This window comes from Micropterus dolomieu, linkage group LG14, assembly GCF_021292245.1.
Source record: "Micropterus dolomieu isolate WLL.071019.BEF.003 ecotype Adirondacks linkage group LG14, ASM2129224v1, whole genome shotgun sequence".
Classification (NCBI taxonomy): Eukaryota; Metazoa; Chordata; class Actinopteri; order Centrarchiformes; family Centrarchidae; genus Micropterus; species Micropterus dolomieu.
Window position 1 is genome coordinate 27,277,607 of NC_060163.1, and position 19,107 is coordinate 27,296,713.

The 19,107-nt window shown below is 46.4% G+C and overlaps 1 protein-coding gene across 1 annotated transcript in view; it reads right to left on the reverse strand.

The window, feature by feature from the left end:
* The window catches only part of LOC123983562 (kinesin-like protein KIF20A), a 22,827-nt gene that overhangs the window by 1,818 nt on the left and 1,902 nt on the right, over nt 1-19,107 (reverse strand). Inside the window, exons 4-27 of the mRNA XM_046069819.1 lie at nt 17,784-17,903; nt 17,564-17,702; nt 16,341-16,525; nt 16,218-16,260; nt 15,983-16,128; nt 15,829-15,901; nt 9,351-9,462; nt 9,101-9,172; nt 8,837-8,983; nt 8,597-8,759; nt 8,143-8,442; nt 7,027-7,130; nt 5,504-5,624; nt 5,297-5,414; nt 5,016-5,210; nt 3,477-3,601; nt 3,140-3,313; nt 2,792-2,955; nt 2,552-2,708; nt 2,387-2,459; nt 2,065-2,309; nt 693-788; nt 548-610; nt 382-454 (exon numbers count right to left, since the gene is read on the reverse strand). Of these exons, the coding sequence (XP_045925775.1) occupies nt 382-454; nt 548-610; nt 693-788; nt 2,065-2,309; nt 2,387-2,459; nt 2,552-2,708; nt 2,792-2,955; nt 3,140-3,313; nt 3,477-3,601; nt 5,016-5,210; nt 5,297-5,414; nt 5,504-5,624; nt 7,027-7,130; nt 8,143-8,442; nt 8,597-8,759; nt 8,837-8,983; nt 9,101-9,172; nt 9,351-9,462; nt 15,829-15,901; nt 15,983-16,128; nt 16,218-16,260; nt 16,341-16,525; nt 17,564-17,702; nt 17,784-17,903 (3,208 nt within the window). The remainder of the gene's footprint in view (nt 1-381; nt 455-547; nt 611-692; nt 789-2,064; nt 2,310-2,386; nt 2,460-2,551; nt 2,709-2,791; nt 2,956-3,139; nt 3,314-3,476; nt 3,602-5,015; nt 5,211-5,296; nt 5,415-5,503; nt 5,625-7,026; nt 7,131-8,142; nt 8,443-8,596; nt 8,760-8,836; nt 8,984-9,100; nt 9,173-9,350; nt 9,463-15,828; nt 15,902-15,982; nt 16,129-16,217; nt 16,261-16,340; nt 16,526-17,563; nt 17,703-17,783; nt 17,904-19,107) is intronic.

The window sequence follows — 19,107 nt, forward strand, 5'->3', positions numbered from 1 at the left end:
TAAACGAGCCCCAGGATGCCTAAACGAGCCCCAGGATGCCCAAACGTGCCGTCCCCCAGGTTGCCTAAACGAGCCGTCCCCCAGGTTGCCTAAACGAGCCGTCCCCCAGGATGCCTAAACGAGCCGTCCCCCAGGATGCCTAAACGAGCCCTCCCCCAGGATGCCTAAACGAGCCCTCCCCCAGGATGCCTAAACGAGCCCCAGGATGCCTAAACGAGCCCCAGGATGCCTAAACGAGCCCCAGGATGCCTAAACGAGCCCCAGGATGCCTAAACGAGCCCCAGGATGCCTAAACGAGAACAAGCACAAACTGAACTTCAGTGTTTGAATGGAGAAGCGTTCAGGCTGGAGTTTTCTATATGAATTTAAAGTCGCACTGACCTTTGCTGCCCAGGATGGACGGAGACTTGGTGATCAACTCTCTGATGTTCTGAAGAGCCGCGTCTCTCTTCTCCTTTACCACAGAAGAAGAGTGGAGACACAGAGACATGTGACCACACATGTGACAGAGGAGGTGAAAAACCTTCAGGTGTGTTTGATTTCTCACCTGTTTGTTGTTTCGAGCGTTTCCTCTCACCCGGTTTCTCTTGTTCTCGCTGGACACCAGGCCCTGAAACACAGACACATGTCGGGGTTTCATTGAGGACTAACTGATATCAGGTGAGATCAGTGTAAAAGTGATCCTCACACACCTCCACCTCGCAGCTCTTCCTCTTCCTCCCTGTAGTTCTGGGGGTTTTCTTCCGGTCGGCCATGTTGGACCTCAGAGGAGAGTCATGAACGTCCTGCTGTGGGCAGACAGGTCAAAGGTCAAAGGTGTCACAGCCACCAAATGAACTGACCTTTTCATAGTAGGTTCATACTTGTGATCATCAGTTAATATAATTTATGAACAACACATTTTCTCCAGTGTCTCAGATCTCAGTAAACAACAATTGTTGAATACCGACAGTACACCGTGTACTGACTAGGTAGTGTCGTCTCGAGACCAGCTGATGAGCTAATCGGCATCTGCGTTTATAACAGATACGTGACCACTGATAAAGAAACAGACCGACAACCTTCCCTCTTGTCATGAGGGTTGAATAGTTTGCCCACCAGAGGGTGCTGTGCAGCTCCTCTGTTAACAACACCGCCTCACCACAGAAGAAAACAACCAGCTGACCGCAGTCTACCGGAGGAGGTAGAAACGCGGTGAGTCGGCCCTTTGTCACTTAAATAATTATAATAAAATCAACCCCATCACTTCTCCTCTCCTGAAAACCTTCAGGACTTGCAAACCCTCCGGTGTTTCACCGCCCTCTCCCGGCTCACAGCAGTTTAATGTTACGGTAGTTGGGTTTTGAAAGCTTTGCGTGATAGATTTATTTCTGAAACAGTGCAGCAGTTTGAGCAAACGCTCCCCCATTTCTCTTTTTCAAATCACGTACTGCAGCTAATGCTGCCCGTCGCTAAATTAGCCATAAAGCTAATGCCGTGCGGAGACAGCGGAGGAGCGCTAACGTTAATGAGCCGTTAGTTTGTAGTTATGGTCTGCGTGCCTGAAATGATTAAACCAGAGCGGCCGTGTAAATAAACGTGAGCTGAAAGAGAATCTAACACGGCTTCCTGTAGCTCCTCTTTGTGTGACTTTATAGATGTGAATAAACCACAGACTTTATATAAGAAGTGGGCGTGATCATTGTGACGTCACCCGTTGGTTTGTGGACTGCGGTTTTAAAGCCTCGAGTTTGGCCTATACGGCGCCGCCATGTTGATTTTTTGCAACGAGGAACATTTTTCAACTCTCGGGGACAGAAAAAAAAAAATTATAAATGCTCAGCGCCTCATCACGCTGCTGGCGTTATTACCATGTTGTAAAAACGTGGCGCTCCCATGGCAAAGAATTTAAAATAAAAACGCTTTGGTGGACACGGGCCTTAGGGAGCGAGTCCAGAGGAACGTGTCACGTTTTAATGCCTTTGTTCATCAAATCAACAGAGAAATAAAGAAACTCTCTAAAATGGCGTTCGAGTTACAGCTCAGTAATAGTCAAATAAAGTCAGGTCTGTGACCTCAGCCCACCTGCAGGTTTCTCTCTCTCTCCTCCTTCAGTCTCTCCAGCTCTCTGTGTACAGCATCAAACTCCCTGCTCCTCCTCCCCACCGCCGCCTCCTCCTGCTTCAGCTGTCTCCCCCTCTTCCTCTCCTGGAGTCTCTGGAGCTCCTCCTTCAGCTCCTCCACCACCGACACCTTCTCCTCCTCCTGCCTGTTCTCCTTCTCCTCCTCCTCCTCCCTCCCCTGCAGCTCTTCCTGCAGACGCTCCAGCTCTGACGAGGAGGAAACAAAGACTTCAGTTTCAGCTCGTCAGCTTCATGTTCTCGGCCGTTTCAGGGGATGAAGATACCTTTTCTCAGCGTCTCCGTCTGCCGCTGGCTTTCTTCTATCAGTCTGTCCTTCTCCGACGCGACTCGCTGCAGCTCTGAGACAAACACAGATCATCCATCGTGAACACATCACAGGTTTTTATCCGCCCTCTCCCCAACTCTTCTTCTGATCTCCATCTTCTCACCTTCCTTCTCCTCTCCTGGTTTCTCTTCTGCTCCTCCAGTCTCCCTCGCAGAGCTCCGCCCTCCGACTCAAGCTCCGCCCTCAGGCTCTGGAGCTGACGCGAGGATTCTGCCTTCTGATTGGCTAACTCCTCCCTGAGCTCGACACACCTGTTCTCACTTCAGAGGGAAGGACAACATGTGTTGACGGTGAACCAGCTGCTGTTTGCGGATCAGTAAAACAGTATTGAAAAGCTGCCCACCTGTGAGACAGAGTCTCCTCCAGCTGCATCTTTTCTCTCTGCAGATCTTGGATCTGTTGGGATTTCTGAGCCGACCTCTCCAGCGCTGCCAGGCCCTCCTTCTTCAGCTCCTCTATGGTGGCGTGGAAAACACTGCTGCTGCTGCTCTGTCCCGCCTCTTCCTCCTGAATCAACCAGTCAGTCAGTCAATCATCCACTAACACTGCTGCTCATGTTGTTTTTCAGCCGGCGTGTTCAGACGCTCAGCCCGCATGATTCCAGCTGATCAGTACCTGTCCTACTTCACAGTGATTAACAGACTAGCTTCATTAACAACAGATCGATCAAAGACAACAGAGCGGCAACAACCTTGAGTTCACGTCTCAGACGCTCCACTTCTTGTGTCAGACTGCTGATGGTGTTGGCCTTCTCCTCCGATTGGCTCTCCAGGTCCAGGAGGCGGGCCTTTGCAGCGCTGAGCCGCTCTGATAGGCTGTCACACCTGTCAGTCTGCTCTTTGAGCTGCGCCTGGAGACTCGTCATCTGGAAACAGAACAGTTTTAGCATGTTTCAGGTGCAGACGGCCGAATGAATGAATGAGAGTTCATGACGGGTACGAGGTTCAGTTTGTGTTTGAGACGTGTTAACTTCAGGGCCGCCGTTAGCTGGGCGTACCTAATAAAGTGGCCACTGAGTGTAGCAGTACCTCTGTCTGCAGCTGGAAGATGCCGTTAACCAGAGCTTTGTTCTCCTTCGTCAGTCTGGATGTTTCCCTCTGCTCCGACTCCAGAGACGAAAACACAGACGCACAGTTTGGACACTGGTCCAGATCTACGGGGGGCAAACAAAGTCGTTACAGAGCTGAAGATCCGTCCCCGTGTGGTCGTTCCACCGGGTGTCCACAGACCGTTGGCCCTGCAGCGTCTTCCCCTTTAACCTCTAACATTCCTGCAAAACGCCTCTTCAAGGCAGATCCAGAGTAAACTGAATGTAGTTCTTGAACCATCTGGAGTATCTGCCTGGTTTCTCTGAAAGAGACACTCTGGAGAGTCTGACCCAAAAGTCTGAATGACTGTAAGAGCTACTGGAACTGATTTATACAAGTTTAAACTAATAGATTTTTCATTTCCGCTTGAAAATGTTTGCTAACAAATGCCTGCAGACAGCTACAGCTGGGAAACACTGCAGGGCCGCAGCAGAAAGCCTAGAACAAGTTTACATTTCATACCAACACCATGAACAATGACTGTTGTCCACAGGTTTTTCTGAGAGTCTGTCTCAGCGTATTTTTTCTAAAGCAGCCCCGCAGCTTTTTCGCTGGTAGATCATGAACTTCCTACTTAAAGCTGGATATCGTTATTGTCAGAATCTTATTGGCTACAGGAAGCGCCAGTCATCGGCACAGCTGGTTGCAATTGGCTCGTCCTACCCAGGAAATAAGAGGGGCCGGCCCTTCCTTACAGCGCGGGCTCTCATTGGCTGCTGTAGGCTGTGAAAGGGACACGTGACCTACTACTGGGTCGGACCAGCTGTCAGTCGAAAGGTCAGAGTTCAGCGGCTAATCTGACTACAAGCTGTCGTAGTTGTTTAACATTCAAATCAGAGTTATTACGGTTATAATGACGTACGAGCTGCGTCTGCCGGTGAATCTGAAGCGATGCGGCAGCCCCGAGGATTTACTTTACTAGACTAAATGTTTTTACTGGATTGGATCGTCTGGACCTTTGACAGCGTAACAAGACCGTTTCTGTTGGAATATAATCGATCGGTGGATTAAGTTACTGTGAGTCGCGTCACTTTTGTTTGTGCTGGCTGGTCTGACAGAGGCGCCGATTGGACTCGCTATGGTGATCGTATCTTGAAATGGTCGGTCGAATCACGAGGATTTTAGCTTTCAGACGGTGGATCTTATGACCTGACGGGCCGCTGGAATGTTAAGAGGTTAACGAAAAGAAGAAGTCTGACTTATACTTCTGCGCAGAATCTGCCACGTGCTCTACGCCGTACTAACCCTAGTCAAAACCAGACAAGCTGAATTTGCCTTCACACCTGAAAAAGCTCTTTCCTGGCGACATATTGAACATCGATGTTCTGCTTCTGGAGCACATGACCACATACAGAAAACTGTTGGAACCAATCAGAACGGGGGAAATCTGAGGTTCTTTAAATCCGCCGACCTCCTGATTTTAAGCCTCGGTCACATCCGACAGTAACATGAGGACTCCTTTGAAGGTTCAGCTCCTACCCGTCAGCTTCTGCACGTTCTGCTCCAGCAGGAGCTGCTCCTTCTTCAGCTCCTCCACCTCCTCCTCCCGTCTCCTCAGCTCCTCCTCCAGCCCCCTCCTCCTCTCCTCCCTCTCTCTCAGCTCGCAGATGGTTTCCTCTTTCTTGCGGTTTTCCTCCTGCAGCCTCGAGATCTCCTCCTCCAGGACTGGCGAGACTGATGACAGAACACAGGCTTTACAGGTTAAACACCTGCTCCGTCAGGTGACCTCAGCCGTCTCGGCGTGCAGCGCTGTACGTTACCTGTGGCGTGGCCGTGCTCCGTCAGGCAGCGTTGAACGCTCTGAGCGTCCTCTCTGACCTTCTGCAGGTCTTCAGTCAGCGAGCTGATGATTCCCTCCAACACAGTCGCCTGCTCCTCCTAACAAACACCAACCGATACTGTTATCAATCGCTCATGATCCCCAGCGGCGAGAAGAAATACAGTGGCGATAATGAAACAAGCGTCACCTTGCTGGTGTCGGCGCCGACGGTTGACAGGTCGACCGTCTTGCTGACCAGGTTCTTCAGGATCTCGACTCTCTTCTCGGCTCGCTCCTCCAGGATCTCCCTCTCCTTCTCCAGACGCTCGCTGAAGCAGAGAGGAAACAAACTGAACGTCTTCCTGTTTCATACCGAACACGAGCCTATTGGAGCCTATCGTGTTTTATTAACAGCATGTTTGTCATTTTGTAATTCAGCAGGTGTGAAAATACTCCATCACATCCGCCTACATAATAACTTGATATTAACTTTTTGCTCACCAGTGATTTACCAAAGTTACTAGTTTAGTTTTTTTTTACTAGCCACATTTATGTTGTTTTTTATGATTGAAGCTGCTTAAATGTACTAATATCATCATTAGGTCTGATAAGGCTGTGGAAAGTAATGAAAGTGCTGCATCAGAAACTCTGTTTATTCGTAACAGCAGTAAAGCTGTAATAAATGTTCTGCATTAGAAACAAAGAGCAAAGAATAAATTAAGGCAACAGGATTAAAATATTCTGTAGGCCCACTCTGGATAGTTGGTTGACTGGGTTTATGTTCCTCATCATGAAGCTCTGAGTAACAGCGTCCACCTGAAACGAGTTCGCAGCTCTTTATTTTCCTCACTGTTCCCGCACAAACGCGCGAGCACTTTTATTAAGACGTAGAAACGATGTGATGCGAGGGCAGCCCTGCCACTAGGAACTCCACGTCCCTGGATCAGGAAGATCTCTGTAATGTTACAGCCTTTACAGACACTTTCCTCCTGCCTCTCCGTCTCCGCTCTGCCTTTTCTCTCGTGCGTGCGACCAGTTCCCGTTTTCCATATTTAGAGCGCGCACCATCGCGCGGCGTTACTGCGGGACAGAGTCAGTCTCCTGCTATTAGAAAAGGTCGCTTCCTCATCGCTGCCGCTGGTGAAGTTGATAATTAACAGCAGGTTAAACAGCCCTCGCTCCGCCGGCCGGCCTGTGACTTTAATCTCCACAGCGTCTTCTTGTTTACAGTGTTTCAAGAGGCTTCACGAATGGACCAATGAGCAAACACTATGCGCAGGCAGTACTCATGGGAGTTGTAGTGTCTTCAAATTGCAATTCATTTGTTATTTCAGATGCATTTTGAAAACACTACAATATGTCAACACGCCTAAGTGGCTCATGGGAGTGACCGTTACCCGCCACGGTTTGGCCCTGATAATAAGATCAAAATGTTTAGTCCAGCGTCGTTGCACTACGCTGACGACACTGTTACAGTATCCAGACACTGTAAGACTGGATTCCTAGTATGTGGACACGTACCTGGCCATTAAACCAGAGACACATTACAGTGTAAATGGTTCTGGACTCGGGACTGAACTGTAAGTAAGACGTAGGAGAGAAAAGTAGAAGCAGGAACTCTGGTTAACCACTTCCTGTTTAGCAGCAGGAATTCAGAAACAAAGGGCCCCGGCGCCATCGTTACAGTCATTACCCCTCACGTGTCCTCGCAGCCGGTCACATGACTGTTACCTGTAGTCTTTCTCCATCTTGTTGAAGAGCTCCATGAACTCAGTGCTGACTTCCTCTCTGATCTGAGCCTCCAGAACCAATCGCAGCGCTGCCTCTCGGTCCGGCTGCACACACAGAACACCACGACAAGTCAAAACAAGTTACAGAACAACAAACGTTACTGATCAGAAATTACAATTTAGGAAAGATTACTTTCTCTGAAGTGTGAAGATTTTACACAACGATGAACTGAAACTATCGGAGACTCTGCAGGGAAAACCCTTTTTATACTCAGATTTAATTTCACACCTTCCTGAATCATGAAGACTTGCAAGTTCAAACGGTGCAGCTCATAAACGCTCTCCACCACCAGAGTCCACTCATCAACCAAAACATAAAGATCTGTTAACGACCCTTTTTCCTGCAGCAAGACAAACTAAATAAGAAGTGACCTTTAAAAACGACGACCTCCATTAAAGACAGTGTTTCCCACAGGATTTAAAGAGACTATGGTGGGTGGACCTCGGAAAATTTTGTACATTTTAAAGTGAAATGCATTAATTTGGTGCAAAATTAAGAGGCTATCTATGAAGAACTTTGCACTCCAGTAAACTGTTTGAACATGACCCCACTGTAGAGCTGCAGACGAAACGGCAACAAAAGTCAACAAATGTATTTAATGTTTTTCCAGCAACCCTAAATCAAAGAATAGAAAATAAATAATTTCCCGAACATTTTATTGTTGTTGTGTCGGATGCCAAAGTGCGCGAGCTCACAGCAGCGCCCGCACGACACAACGTTAGAGCTTTGAAACGTATGAATGTGATGTGTGAAAATATTTTCGGTTCATTTTGAAACTATGGAGGAGCAAATTAGACTGAAATGTTTTATATTTTTCATCAACGAATAAAAAACAATAATGTGACACAGACAGATGACAAAAATGAGACTAAACTGTAGATCTGGGGCTGAAAGTAGCAAAAACCAAATGAATAAAATTCAAATTACACATTTGTAAATGATGTAAACCGGCTCTGCTCGACCCCGCCATGGAGCTGGTTTCTCTGCTCGCCTGTCCACATACTGTTGGCCGTGTAGTGAAGCGATCTTTACAAAACCTTTCAATTAGAGCATTACCTTCTCTTCTTCCTCCATCGTCCGGTCCTCTTCCTCCTCCTCGTCTTCCTCACCTCCGGCCTCCAGCACAGTTCCCTCCATCGCACTCTCCTCCTCCTCCTCTTCCTCCTCCTCCTCCTCGTCGTCCTCAACCTCCAGCACGTCTTCCAGGGTCGTTTCCCAGGCGACCAGCGAGCTCTTCCTGCCCCGCCCAGACACGTTCCTGCGCTGGTCGGCCTCGTCGATGATGATCGACAGCTCCATGGCCGACCTGTGGGGGGCGTCGTCCAGGACCGCGGGCCTGGAGTTCACTACCACCACCTGGACAGAGAGGCGTCGCCTTCGTTAAACCAACACGCCTGCGAGATTAGAGAGCCGCTGCCCGACCTGTGTGTGTGTGTGTGTGTGTGTGTGTGTGTGTGTGTGTGTGTGTGTGTGTGTGTGTGTGTGTGTGTGTGTGCGCACGCGCGCTGACCTTCTGGGCGAGGGCGGAGAACTTGAGGACGTTGAGCGTCTCGTCAAAGCAGGACGGGTTCTGGTTGATGTTGACCACCATTGAGACCCGGCCGGCACCACAGAAGAAGAACTGCAGGAAGTGGGTCAGCTTGGACTCCCTGAAGGGGATGTGGTGCTGGAACCTGCAGAGAGTAAGATCAGCTGTTTCACATCCTTTCAGATATACCACACACAGACACACATGGTGGCGGCGGCGTACTTGGCGTGCTGGTTCAGTCTCATGGCGTTGATGCACTTCCCCAGCGTCAGCAGAGAGCTGTTGATGTTGCCCGCTTCCTTCAGTCTCTCTCCGGTGTTGTGAGTCCGGGAGCATCTCTCGGAGCCGGCCAGGTCGCACAGCGCCAGCCTGAACACACACACACACACACACACACACACACACACCACGATCATTAACACCCAGCGCCGCAAGGCCGACCGCCACGCTGAGGTAACAAACCGCGGTAATGAAGGGCGAGCTTACTCGCTGATGCCGAGGACTCTGGGAACGCCGACGTCGTCCACTCTGAGGATCCTGATGGAGAAGATGCTGTGGCTGCGGAGACACACAAACCCTGATTACTCCTCACAGACTGATGCAGACTGTGCTGATGCAGCTAGCTGTCAGTTTCATAAGCACGTGTGCTTTTAAATCCGTTCCTCCAGCTGGACTTCCTGGATCAGGACCGACCCGGACAGATCTAATGTTAGGGACTGAGTGAGCGGCAGCTGACCTCCTGCTGGACAGCTGGTTCAGTCTGGTGGAGGAGAAGCTCTGGTTCTTCTTCCCGATTTTCATGACTCTGTAGGCCTCCTCGGAGCTGTTCACCTGGACCCACCGCAGGTCTGAAACACGCAGCACACAAAAATATCTGTCAGAACAATCCTTTTAAATCATGACATAAAACTGACCGTCCTGTCCGTCATGTAAAGACCAACACGACTGTTGAAAAAGGAGTAAGTAAGTCAGTAAGGAGTTCCTCCTTCCTTCCTCACGCTGGGTGTTGATGATCGTGATGTAGAAGGAAGGAGTAAGTAAGTAAGTCAGTAAGGAGTTCCTCCTTCCTTCCTCACGCTGGGTGTTAATGATCGTGATGTAGAAGGAAGGAGTAAGTAAGTAAGTCAGTAAGTAAGTAAAGAGGAAGGAAGGAGTAAGTAAGTAAGTAAGGAGGAAGGAAGGAGGAAGTAAGTAAGTAAAGAGGAAGGAAGGAGTAAGTAAGTAAGTAAAGAGGAAGGAAGGAGTAAGTAAGTAAGTAAAGAGGAAGAAAGGAGGAAGTAAGTAAGTAAAGAGGAAGGAAGGAGTAAGTAAGTAAGTCAGTAAGTAAGTAAAGAGGAAGGAAGGAGTAAGTAAGTAAGTAAGGAGGAAGGAAGGAGGAAGTAAGTAAGTAAAGAGGAAGGAAGGAGTAAGTAAGTAAGTCAGTAAGTAAGTAAAGAGGAAGGAAGGAGTAAGTAAGTAAGTAAGGAGGAAGGAAGGAGGAAGTAAGTAAGTAAAGAGGAAGGAAGGAGTAAGTAAGTAAGTCAGTAAGTAAGTAAAGAGGAAGGAAGGAGTAAGTAAGTAAGTAAGGAGGAAGGAAGGAGGAAGTAAGTAAGTAAAGAGGAAGGAAGGAGTAAGTAAGTAAGTCAGTAAGTAAGTAAAGAGGAAGGAAGGAGTAAGTAAGTAAGTAAGGAGGAAGGAAGGAGGAAGTAAGTAAGTAAAGAGGAAGGAAGGAGTAAGTAAGTAAGTCAGTAAGTAAGTAAAGAGGAAGGAAGGAGTAAGTAAGTAAGTAAGGAGGAAGGAAGGAGGAAGTAAGTAAGTAAAGAGGAAGGAAGGAGTAAGTAAGTAAGTCAGTAAGTAAGTAAAGAGGAAGGAAGGAGTAAGTAAGTAAGTAAGGAGGAAGGAAGGAGGAAGTAAGTAAGTAAAGAGGAAGGAAGGAGTAAGTAAGTAAGTAAAGAGGAAGGAAGGAGTAAGTAAGTAAGTAAAGAGGAAGAAAGGAGTAAGTAAGTAAGTAAAGAGGAAGGAAGGAGTAAGTAAGTAAGTAAAGAGGAAGAAAGGAGTAAGTAAGTAAGTAAAGAGGAAGGAAGGAGTAAGTAAGTAAGTAAAGAGGAAGAAAGGAGTAAGTAAGTAAGTAAAGAGGAAGGAAGGAGTAAGTAAGTAAGTCAGTAAGTAAAGAGGAAGGAAGGAGTAAGTAAGTCAGTAAGTAAAGAGGAAGGAAGGAGTAAGTAAGGAGGAAGGAAGGAGGAAGGAAGGAGTAAGTAAGTAAGTCAGTAAGTAAGTAAAGAGGAAGGAAGGAGTAAGTAAGTAAGTCAGTAAGTAAGTAAAGAGGAAGGAAGGAGTAAGTAAGGAGGGAGGAAGGAAGGAGTAAGTAAGTCAGTCAGTAAGTAAGTAAAGAGGAAGGAAGGAGTAAGTAAGTCAGTAAGGAGGAAGGAAGGAGGAAGTAAGTAAGGAGGAAGGAAGGAGGAACGAAGGAGTAAGTAAGTAAGTCAGTAAGTAAGTAAAGAGGAAGGAAGGAGTAAGTAAGTAAGGAGGAAGGAAGGAGGAAGTAAGTAAGGAGGAAGGAAGGAGGAATGAAGGAGTAAGTAAGTAAGTCAGTAAGTAAGTAAAGAGGAAGGAAGGAGTAAGTAAGTAAGTAAGGAGGAAGGAAGGAGGAAGTAAGTAAGGAGGAACGAAGGAGTAAGTAAGTAAGTCAGTAAGTAAGTAAAGAGGAAGGAAGGAGTAAGTAAGTAAGTCAGTAAGTAACTAAAGAGGAAGGGAGGAGTAAGTAAGGAGGAAGGAAGGAGTAAGTAAGGAGGAAGTAAGTAAGTAAGTCAGTAAGTAAGTAAATAGGAAGGAAGGAGTAAGTAAGTAAGTAAGTAAGGAGGAAGGAAGGAGGAAGTAAGTAAGTAGGAAGGAAGGAGGAAGTAAGTAAGGAGGAACGAAGGAGTAAGTAAGTAAGTAAAGAGGAAGGAAGGAGTAAGTAAGTAAGTCAGTAAGGAGTTCCTCCTTCCTTCCTCACGCTGGGTGTTATTGATCGTGATGTAGAAGGAAGGAGTAAGTAAGTAAGTCAGTAAGTAAGTAAAGAGGAAGGAAGGAGTAAGTAAGTAAGTAAGTAAGGAGGAAGGAAGGAGGAAGTAAGTAAGGAGGAAGGAAGGAGGAAGTAAGTAAGGAGGAAGGAAGGAGGAAGTAAGTCAGGAGGAAGGAAGGAGGAAGTAAGTCAGGAGGAAGGAAGGAGGAACGAAGGAGTAAGTAAGTAAGTCAGTAAGTAAGTAAAGAGGAAGGAAGGAGTAAGTAAGTAAGTCAGTAAGTAAGTAAAGAGGAAGGAAGGAGTAAGTAAGTAAGTCAGTAAGTAAGTAAAGAGGAAGGAAGGAGTAAGTAAGTAAGTCAGTAAGTAAGTAAAGAGGAAGGAAGGAGTAAGTAAGTCAGGAGGAAGGAAGGAGGAAGTAAGTCAGGAGGAAGGAAGGAGGAACGAAGGAGTAAGTAAGAAAGTAAGTCAGTAAGTAAAGAGGAAGGAAGGAGTAAGTAAGTAAGTAAGGAGGAAGGAAGGAGGAAGGAAGGAAGGAGTAAGTAAGTAAGGAGTAAGAAAGGAAGGAAGAAGTAAGAAAAGAAGGAAGAAGTAAGGAGTAAGAAAGGAAGAAGTAAGGAGAAAGGAAGTAAGGAGGAAGTAAGGAGAAAGTAAGTAAGGAGGAAGGAAGGAGAAAGTAAGGAAGGAGGAAGGAAGGAGGAAGGAGAAAGTAAGTAAGGAGGAAGGAAGGAGAAAGTAAGGAAGGAAGTAAGGAGGAAGGAAGGAAGGAAGGAGTAAGTAAGGAAGGAAGGAAGGAAGGAGTAAGTAAGGAAGGAAGGAGTAAGGAAGGAAGGAAGGAGTACGTCACTAAGGAAGAAAGGAGTAAGTCTGTAAGCAACGAAGGAAGAAAGGAGTCAGTAAGTAAGGAGTAAATAAGGAAGGAAGGAAGGTAGAAAGGAGTCAGTAAGTAAGTAAGGAGTAAATAAGGAAGGAAGGAGTACGTCACTAAGGAAGAAAGGAGTAAGTCTGTAAGCAACGAAGGAAGAAAGGAGTCAGTAAGTAAGGAGTAAATAAGGAAGGAAGGAAGGTAGAAAGGAGTCAGTAAGTAAGTAAGGAGTAAATAAGGAAGGAAGGAAGGTAGAAAGGAGTCAGTAAGTAAGGAAGAAAGGATCAAGGAAGGAAGGAAGGAGTAAATAAGGAAGGAAGGAAGGTAGAAAGGAGTCAGTAAGTAAGTAAGAAAGTAAGGTAGAAAGGAGTCAGTAAGTAAGTAAGTAAGTAAGTAAGGTAGAAAGGAGTCAGTAAGTAAGTAAGAAAGGAGTAAGGAAGGAAGGAAGGAAGGAAGGTAGAAAGGAGTCAGTAAGTAAGTAAGGAAGGAAGAAAGGAGTAAGTCAGCAAATAAGGAAGGAAGGAAGGAGTAAGGAAGGAAGGAAGGATGAAAGGAGTCAGTAAGTAAGGAAGGTAGAAAGGAAGGAAGGAAGGAAGGAAGGAAGGAAGGTAGAAAGGAGTCAGTAAGTAAGGAAGGAAGAAAGGAAGGAAGGAAGGAAGGAAGGAAGGAAGGAGTCAGTAAGTAAGTAAGAAAGGAGTAAGGAAGGAAGGAAGGAAGGAAGGTAGAAAGGAGTCAGTAAGTAAGGAAGGAAGGAAGAAAGAAAGGAGTAAGTCAGCAAATAAGGAAGGAAGGAAGGAGTAAGGAAGGATGAAAGGAGTCAGTAAGTAAGGAAGGAAGAAAGGAATAAGGAAGGAAGGAAGGAAGGAAGGTAGAAAGGAGTCAGTAAGTAAGGAAGGAAGGAGTAAATAAGGAAGGAAGGAAGGTAGGAAGGAGTCAGTAAGTAAGTAAGAAAGGAGTAAGGAAGGAAGGAAGGAAGGAAGGTAGAAAGGAGTCAGTAAGTAAGTAAGAAAGGAGTAAGGAAGGTAGAAAGGAGTCAGTAAGTAAGGAAGGAAGGAAGAAAGAAAGGAGTAAGTCAGCAAATAAGGAAGGAAGGAAGGAAGGAAGGATGAAAGGAGTCAGTAAGTAAGTAAGGAAGAAAGGAATAAGGAAGGAAGGTAGAAAGGAGTCAGTAAGTAAGTAAGGAAGAAAGGATTAAGGAAGGAAGGAAGGAAGGAAGGTAGAAAGGAGTCAGTAAGTAAGTAAGGAAGAAAGGAATAAGGAAGGAAGGAAGGAAGGTAGAAAGGAGTCAGTAAGTAAGTAAGGAAGAAAGGAATAAGGAAGGAAGGAAGCAAGGTAGAAAGGAGTCAGTAAGTAAGTAAGTAAGGAAGGAAGAAAGGAGTCAGTAAGTAAGTAAGTAAGGAGTAAATAAGGAAGAAAGGAAGGTAGAAAGGAGTCAGTAAGTAAGTAAGGAGTAAATAAGGAAGGAAGGAAGGTAGAAAGGAGTCAGTAAGTAAGTAAGGAGTAAATAAGGAAGGAAGGAAGGTAGAAAGGAGTCAGTAAGTAAGTAAGGAAGAAAGGAATAAGGAAGGAAGGTAGAAAGGAGTCAGTAAGTAAGTAAGTAAGGAAGGAAGAAAGGATTAAGGAAGGAAGGAAGGAAGGAAGGTAGAAAGGAGTCAGTAAGTAAGTAAGGAAGAAAGGAATAAGGAAGGAAGGAGTAAGTAAGTAAGGAAGGAGTAAGGAAGGAAGAAAGGAATAAGGAAGGAAGGAAGGAAGGTAGAAAGGAGTCAGTAAGTAAGTAAGTAAGGAAGGAAGAAAGGATTAAGGAAGGAAGGAAGGAAGGAAGGAAGGAAGGAAGAAAGGAGTCAGTAAGTAAGTAAGTAAGGAGTAAATAAGGAAGGAAGGAAGGTAGAAAGGAGTCAGTAAGTAAGTAAGTAAGGAAGGAAGAAAGGAGTAAGTCAGCAAATAAGGAAGGAAGGAAGGAGTAAGGAAGGAAGGAAGGATGAAAGGAGTCAGTAAGTAAGGAAGGAAGAAAGGAGTAAGTCAGCAAATAAGGAAGGAAGGAAGGAAGGAAGGTAGAAAGGAGTCAGTAAGTAAGTAAGAAAGGAGTAAGGAAGGAAGGAAGGAAGGTAGAAAGGAGTAAGTAAGTAAGTAAGTAAGTAAGTAAGTAAGGAAGGAAGGAAGAAAGAAAGGAGTAAGTCAGCAAATAAGGAAGGAAGGAAGGAGTAAGGAAGGAAGGAAGGAAGGATGAAAGGATCAAGGAAGGAAGGAAGGATGAAAGGAGTCAGTAAGTAAGTAAGGAAGAAAGGAATAAGGAAGGAAGGAAGGAAGGTAGAAAGGAGTCAGTAAGTAAGTAAGGAAGAAAGGAATAAGGAAGGAAGGAAGGAAGGTAGAAATGAGTCAGTAAGTAAGTAAGGAAGAAAGGAATAAGGAAGGAAGGAAGGAAGGTAGAAATGAGTCAGTAAGTAAGTAAGTAAGGAAGGAAGAAAGGATTAAGGAAGGAAGGAAGAAAGGAGTCAGTAAGTAAGTAAGAAAGGAGTAAGGAAGGAAGGAAGGAAGGTAGAAAGGAGTCAGTAAGTAAGTAAGAAAGGAGTAAGGAAGGAGGGAAGGAAGGTAGAAAGGAGTCAGTAAGTAAGTAAGGAAGGAAGTAAGGAAGGAAGGAAGGAAGGAAGGAAGGAAGGAAGGAGTAAGTCAGCAAATAAGGAAGGAAGGAAGGAGTAAGGAAGGAAGGAAGGATGAAAGGAGTCAGTAAGTAAGGAAGGAAGAAAGGAATAAGGAAGGAAGGAAGGAAGGAAGGAAGGTAGAAAGGAGTCAATAAGTAAGTAAGTAAGGAAGGAAGAAAGGAGTAAGTCAGCAAATAAGGAAGGAAGGAAGGAGTAAGGAAGGAAGGAAGGATGAAAGGAGTCAGTAAGTAAGGAAGGAAGAAAGGAGTAATTCAGCAAATAAGGAAGGAAGGAAGGAAGGTAGAAAGGAGTCAGTAAGTAAGTAAGGAAGAAAGGAATAAGAAAGGAAGGAAGGTAGAAAGGAGTCAGTAAGTAAGTAAGTAAGTAAGGAAGGAAGAAAGGAGTAAGTCAGCAAATAAGGAAGGAAGGAAGGAGTAAGGAAGGAAGGAAGGATGAAAGGAGTCAGTAAGGAAGGAAGAAAGGAGTAAGTCAGCAAATAAGGAAGGAAGGAAGGAAAGAAGAAAGGAAGGAGTAAATAAGGAAGGAAGGAAGGAAGGAGTAAATAAGGAAGGAAAGAAGGAAGGATGGATAGGAAACCACAGTTCCCACTTGGAACCGGTTCTTGATACCAAACCCTGCTTTGCGTGAGGTCCAATCTGAAGGACTGGATTCAAATCCGTCTCTTGACTAAACCTCGTCCGCACATCCAGTTTGGACTGAAGACACAAACCTTTGATGAAGGAGTTCCCCTTCACGTCCTGAGACAGACGCAGCACCGTCCTCCTGTGGTGTCCGCCGGGAACCTGCACAGATCAGTGAGACGATCAATCAGTGAGGACGCCGTGTCCGGTCCGAGCTCTGGCTCCAGGCGAGCCGCGCGTTACCTGTTCCAGCAGGTCGTGGATGTTGTCGTTATAAATCTCACAGAAGGAAACCCAGACGGAGAAACGGACGTTTGAGTCGACGTCCGGGCAGAAACTGTCGGCTTCAGAGACGCCGTTCAGGCTGCTGTCGCTGCTGAGAGACGAGCCTGAGCACACAGAGAGACGGTGAGTACTCGGGTTAAAGCGTCACGTGCTGAAGCGGCCGATCGCACTCCAGAGTAAGAAAATCACTGACCGTCGAGGAAAGCGGATCTTCCGGACGTCTGGTTTCTGTCGCTCTGCGGAGACAAAGAGGAGACACCAGTTGACACCACATCCTCACACCGTGGACACACCTGTTCTGTTTTCCAGGCCCGACCTCTTTCAGCAGCCTCAGCAGGTTCCTCTTGCTGCTGATCTCCGCCGCCTGCTGGTCTGGAGTCAGCCTGCTGACGTCTCTGCAGCGCTGAGGCTTCAGATCGGACCGGCCGTACAGGCGACCTTCAATGCTGTTAAAGATGACCGACAGAGACCTGGGCAACAGGCCTGAGTCGTGGTCCGGACCTGAGAGGCGGACGGGAGGAGAGGCAGACGGTCAGACCAGGACAGCAAGTGGGCCAACATTAGTGGCTTCGAATGTTTGTGGTTCAACGGTCTCTCTGCAGGGCTCCTTTCCATCATGCTGTCAGACCCCGTACTAACAATGTGACCCCGTCAGCCTGTTCCGCTGCACACCGCCAGTGAGCGGGTCACTCAGAGAAACCAGGTAATGTGAGAAGGCGTTTACGGCGACCTATAAATTTGTGTACATGCAGCAGGTCTGGGATCAGGTTCCTCTCCTGCACCGACCTTATTCTGAAAGTCTTATTTTAACTGACGGAGCAGGGAGAGGACGCAGCTCAGGCGAACCCAAACTGAGACTCCCTGAGGCGGCTGTCGGACACACGGCTGTGTAACGATCTCCGTCATCCTGCTCACACGCCCAACAGGAGAAACCTGCCTGAGCAAATCAGCTTTCTCTAATCTCCTACGAAACAACGTTCACGGATCTTTTAAGAAACCAGCTGACTGGTCAGTGAGCGAACAGCTGAATGAGCTCACGGTGAGTATTGCAGTTACTACTTAACCAGTTTAATTGTACTTCACTCTCCACCTGAGTGTTTACTCACTCACCTACACCTCTACTGCAAACACACCTGCTGGCCCCGCCTCTTCCTGTCTGCTTACTGTTTTATAACGTCGACCAAAACACACAGAACTCGTCTTCTGGATTTTTCCACCCGCGACTCGATCTTACAGCAGCAGGGGCGCCGCAGGCGGAGGAGGCTTGTTAATGACGTAGCCTATCAGACGAGAGACCGGCGTGGTACCAAATGTGTTCACTCGCTTTACAATATTGGATTTGATTCTGGAGGCCCCGGGGAGCCAGTGGAGGTCACTGAGTAACGGAGGGACATGAGTCCTTCTGGGCTGATCAGAAACCAGACGGGCTGCTGAGCTCTGAACCACCTGTAGGGGTTTTGGACCTGGAGAATCTTGTTATTAATTATCAATTATTTTTTCAGACAGCTAAGAGACGGATCGACAGGTTGCGTTTCTGACCCAGGAATGTGAAGGTCTTTCCGGCGTTGGTGACTCCGTAGGTGAACACCAGACAGTTTCCTCCCTGCAGAACGTCTCGGACCAACCCGCGAACCGAGCCTTCGAACACCTTCCTCTGACCGGCCTCCGGCTCGAACACCTCGACAACAAGCAGAGTTCAACATGAACATGTTTGTAAAGCGAAGCCGCAGCGCAGACGGACCGGTGATGTCAGACGTACCTGCGTGAAGGTGAACCTCTGTGCCGTCTGTGGGAGGGACTTCTCATTCTGTCGGTTTGATTGACAGCTCCTGGGAGCCTTCAGGACCACAGTGTCGGGCCCCTCGATGGTGACGCACCCCTGAAGAGCAAAATACAAAGATGGAAGTTTTATCAGACAGAATCTCACAGTAAAGGTCTAGATACTCCGAGAAGATGTTAGAAACCAGAGGTCGTAATGTCACGTCTAAATCACATGATCATTATTATATTATTAATCATTAGCAATGAACAACAATATCTAAACCACAGCTTTGTCATTAGAGCTAACGATTGTTTTCCTACAAATCACAATTATACAAAGAAAAGGATTAAATCTGGAACCAGCAGCTTTCACAGTTCTGCCTTAAATCAACGATCAGTGTTTCTAATTATCACCACATGCCAATAAAAGCAAACTGAAAACGTGCGACTGGATCTTCTCCTGAATGTTAGGAGGCGACAGGGCTGAACAATTTACAGAAATCGCAATATGGCCGACCGCAATTTTAAAAACGCAGGAGGTGGAATATTTTGTTAAAGTTGAAATGTGTGTTAAGAATATACTGTTTTAAATGAAATAACTGATGTCCTGGCCGACACGTCATGTTCTACAGACAACATCTTAGTTTGGGACAGATCTGCAGAAATCCCTCCGTAATCACTTAAATGTGTGTTTCAATGACAATTAGATTAACAATGAAAATAATTCCTTTTAATATCAAAAATCATATCGCATTGTATATTTTCCAGTATCTTTCAGCCCTGTTAAATATTAATAACAATAATTTCCCTTGGAGGCATTAATAAAGTATGTCTTCTCCTTCTATACATTACTTTCACTTGATAAATTATCCATGACAAGAGGGCTCGTCAGATGTGTTCACCTTGACTGTTTTTATTATTATTATGCATATTACGTATCATTATTAGTTTAACTGAACTAAAAACCATAATTTTATAATAATAATAATAGTTTTGTATGAACAGCCATTAATGTTTCATCTGTACCAGTCCTACAAAGTGTGTGTGTGAGTGTGTGGAGTGTGTGTGTGAGTGTGTGTGAGTGTGTGAGTGCGTGTGTGTGAGTGTGTGTGAGTGCGTGTGTGTGTGTGTGTGTGTGAGTGTGTGTGTGTGTGTGAGTGTGAGTGTGTGTGTGTGTGTGTGAGTGCGTGTGTGTGTGTGTGAGTGCGTGTGAGTGCGTGTGTGTGTGAGTGCGTGTGTGTGTGAGTGCGTGTGCGTGTGAGTGTGAGTGCGTGTGCGTGTGAGTGTGTGTGAGTGCGTGTGTGTGTGAGTGCGTGTGCGTG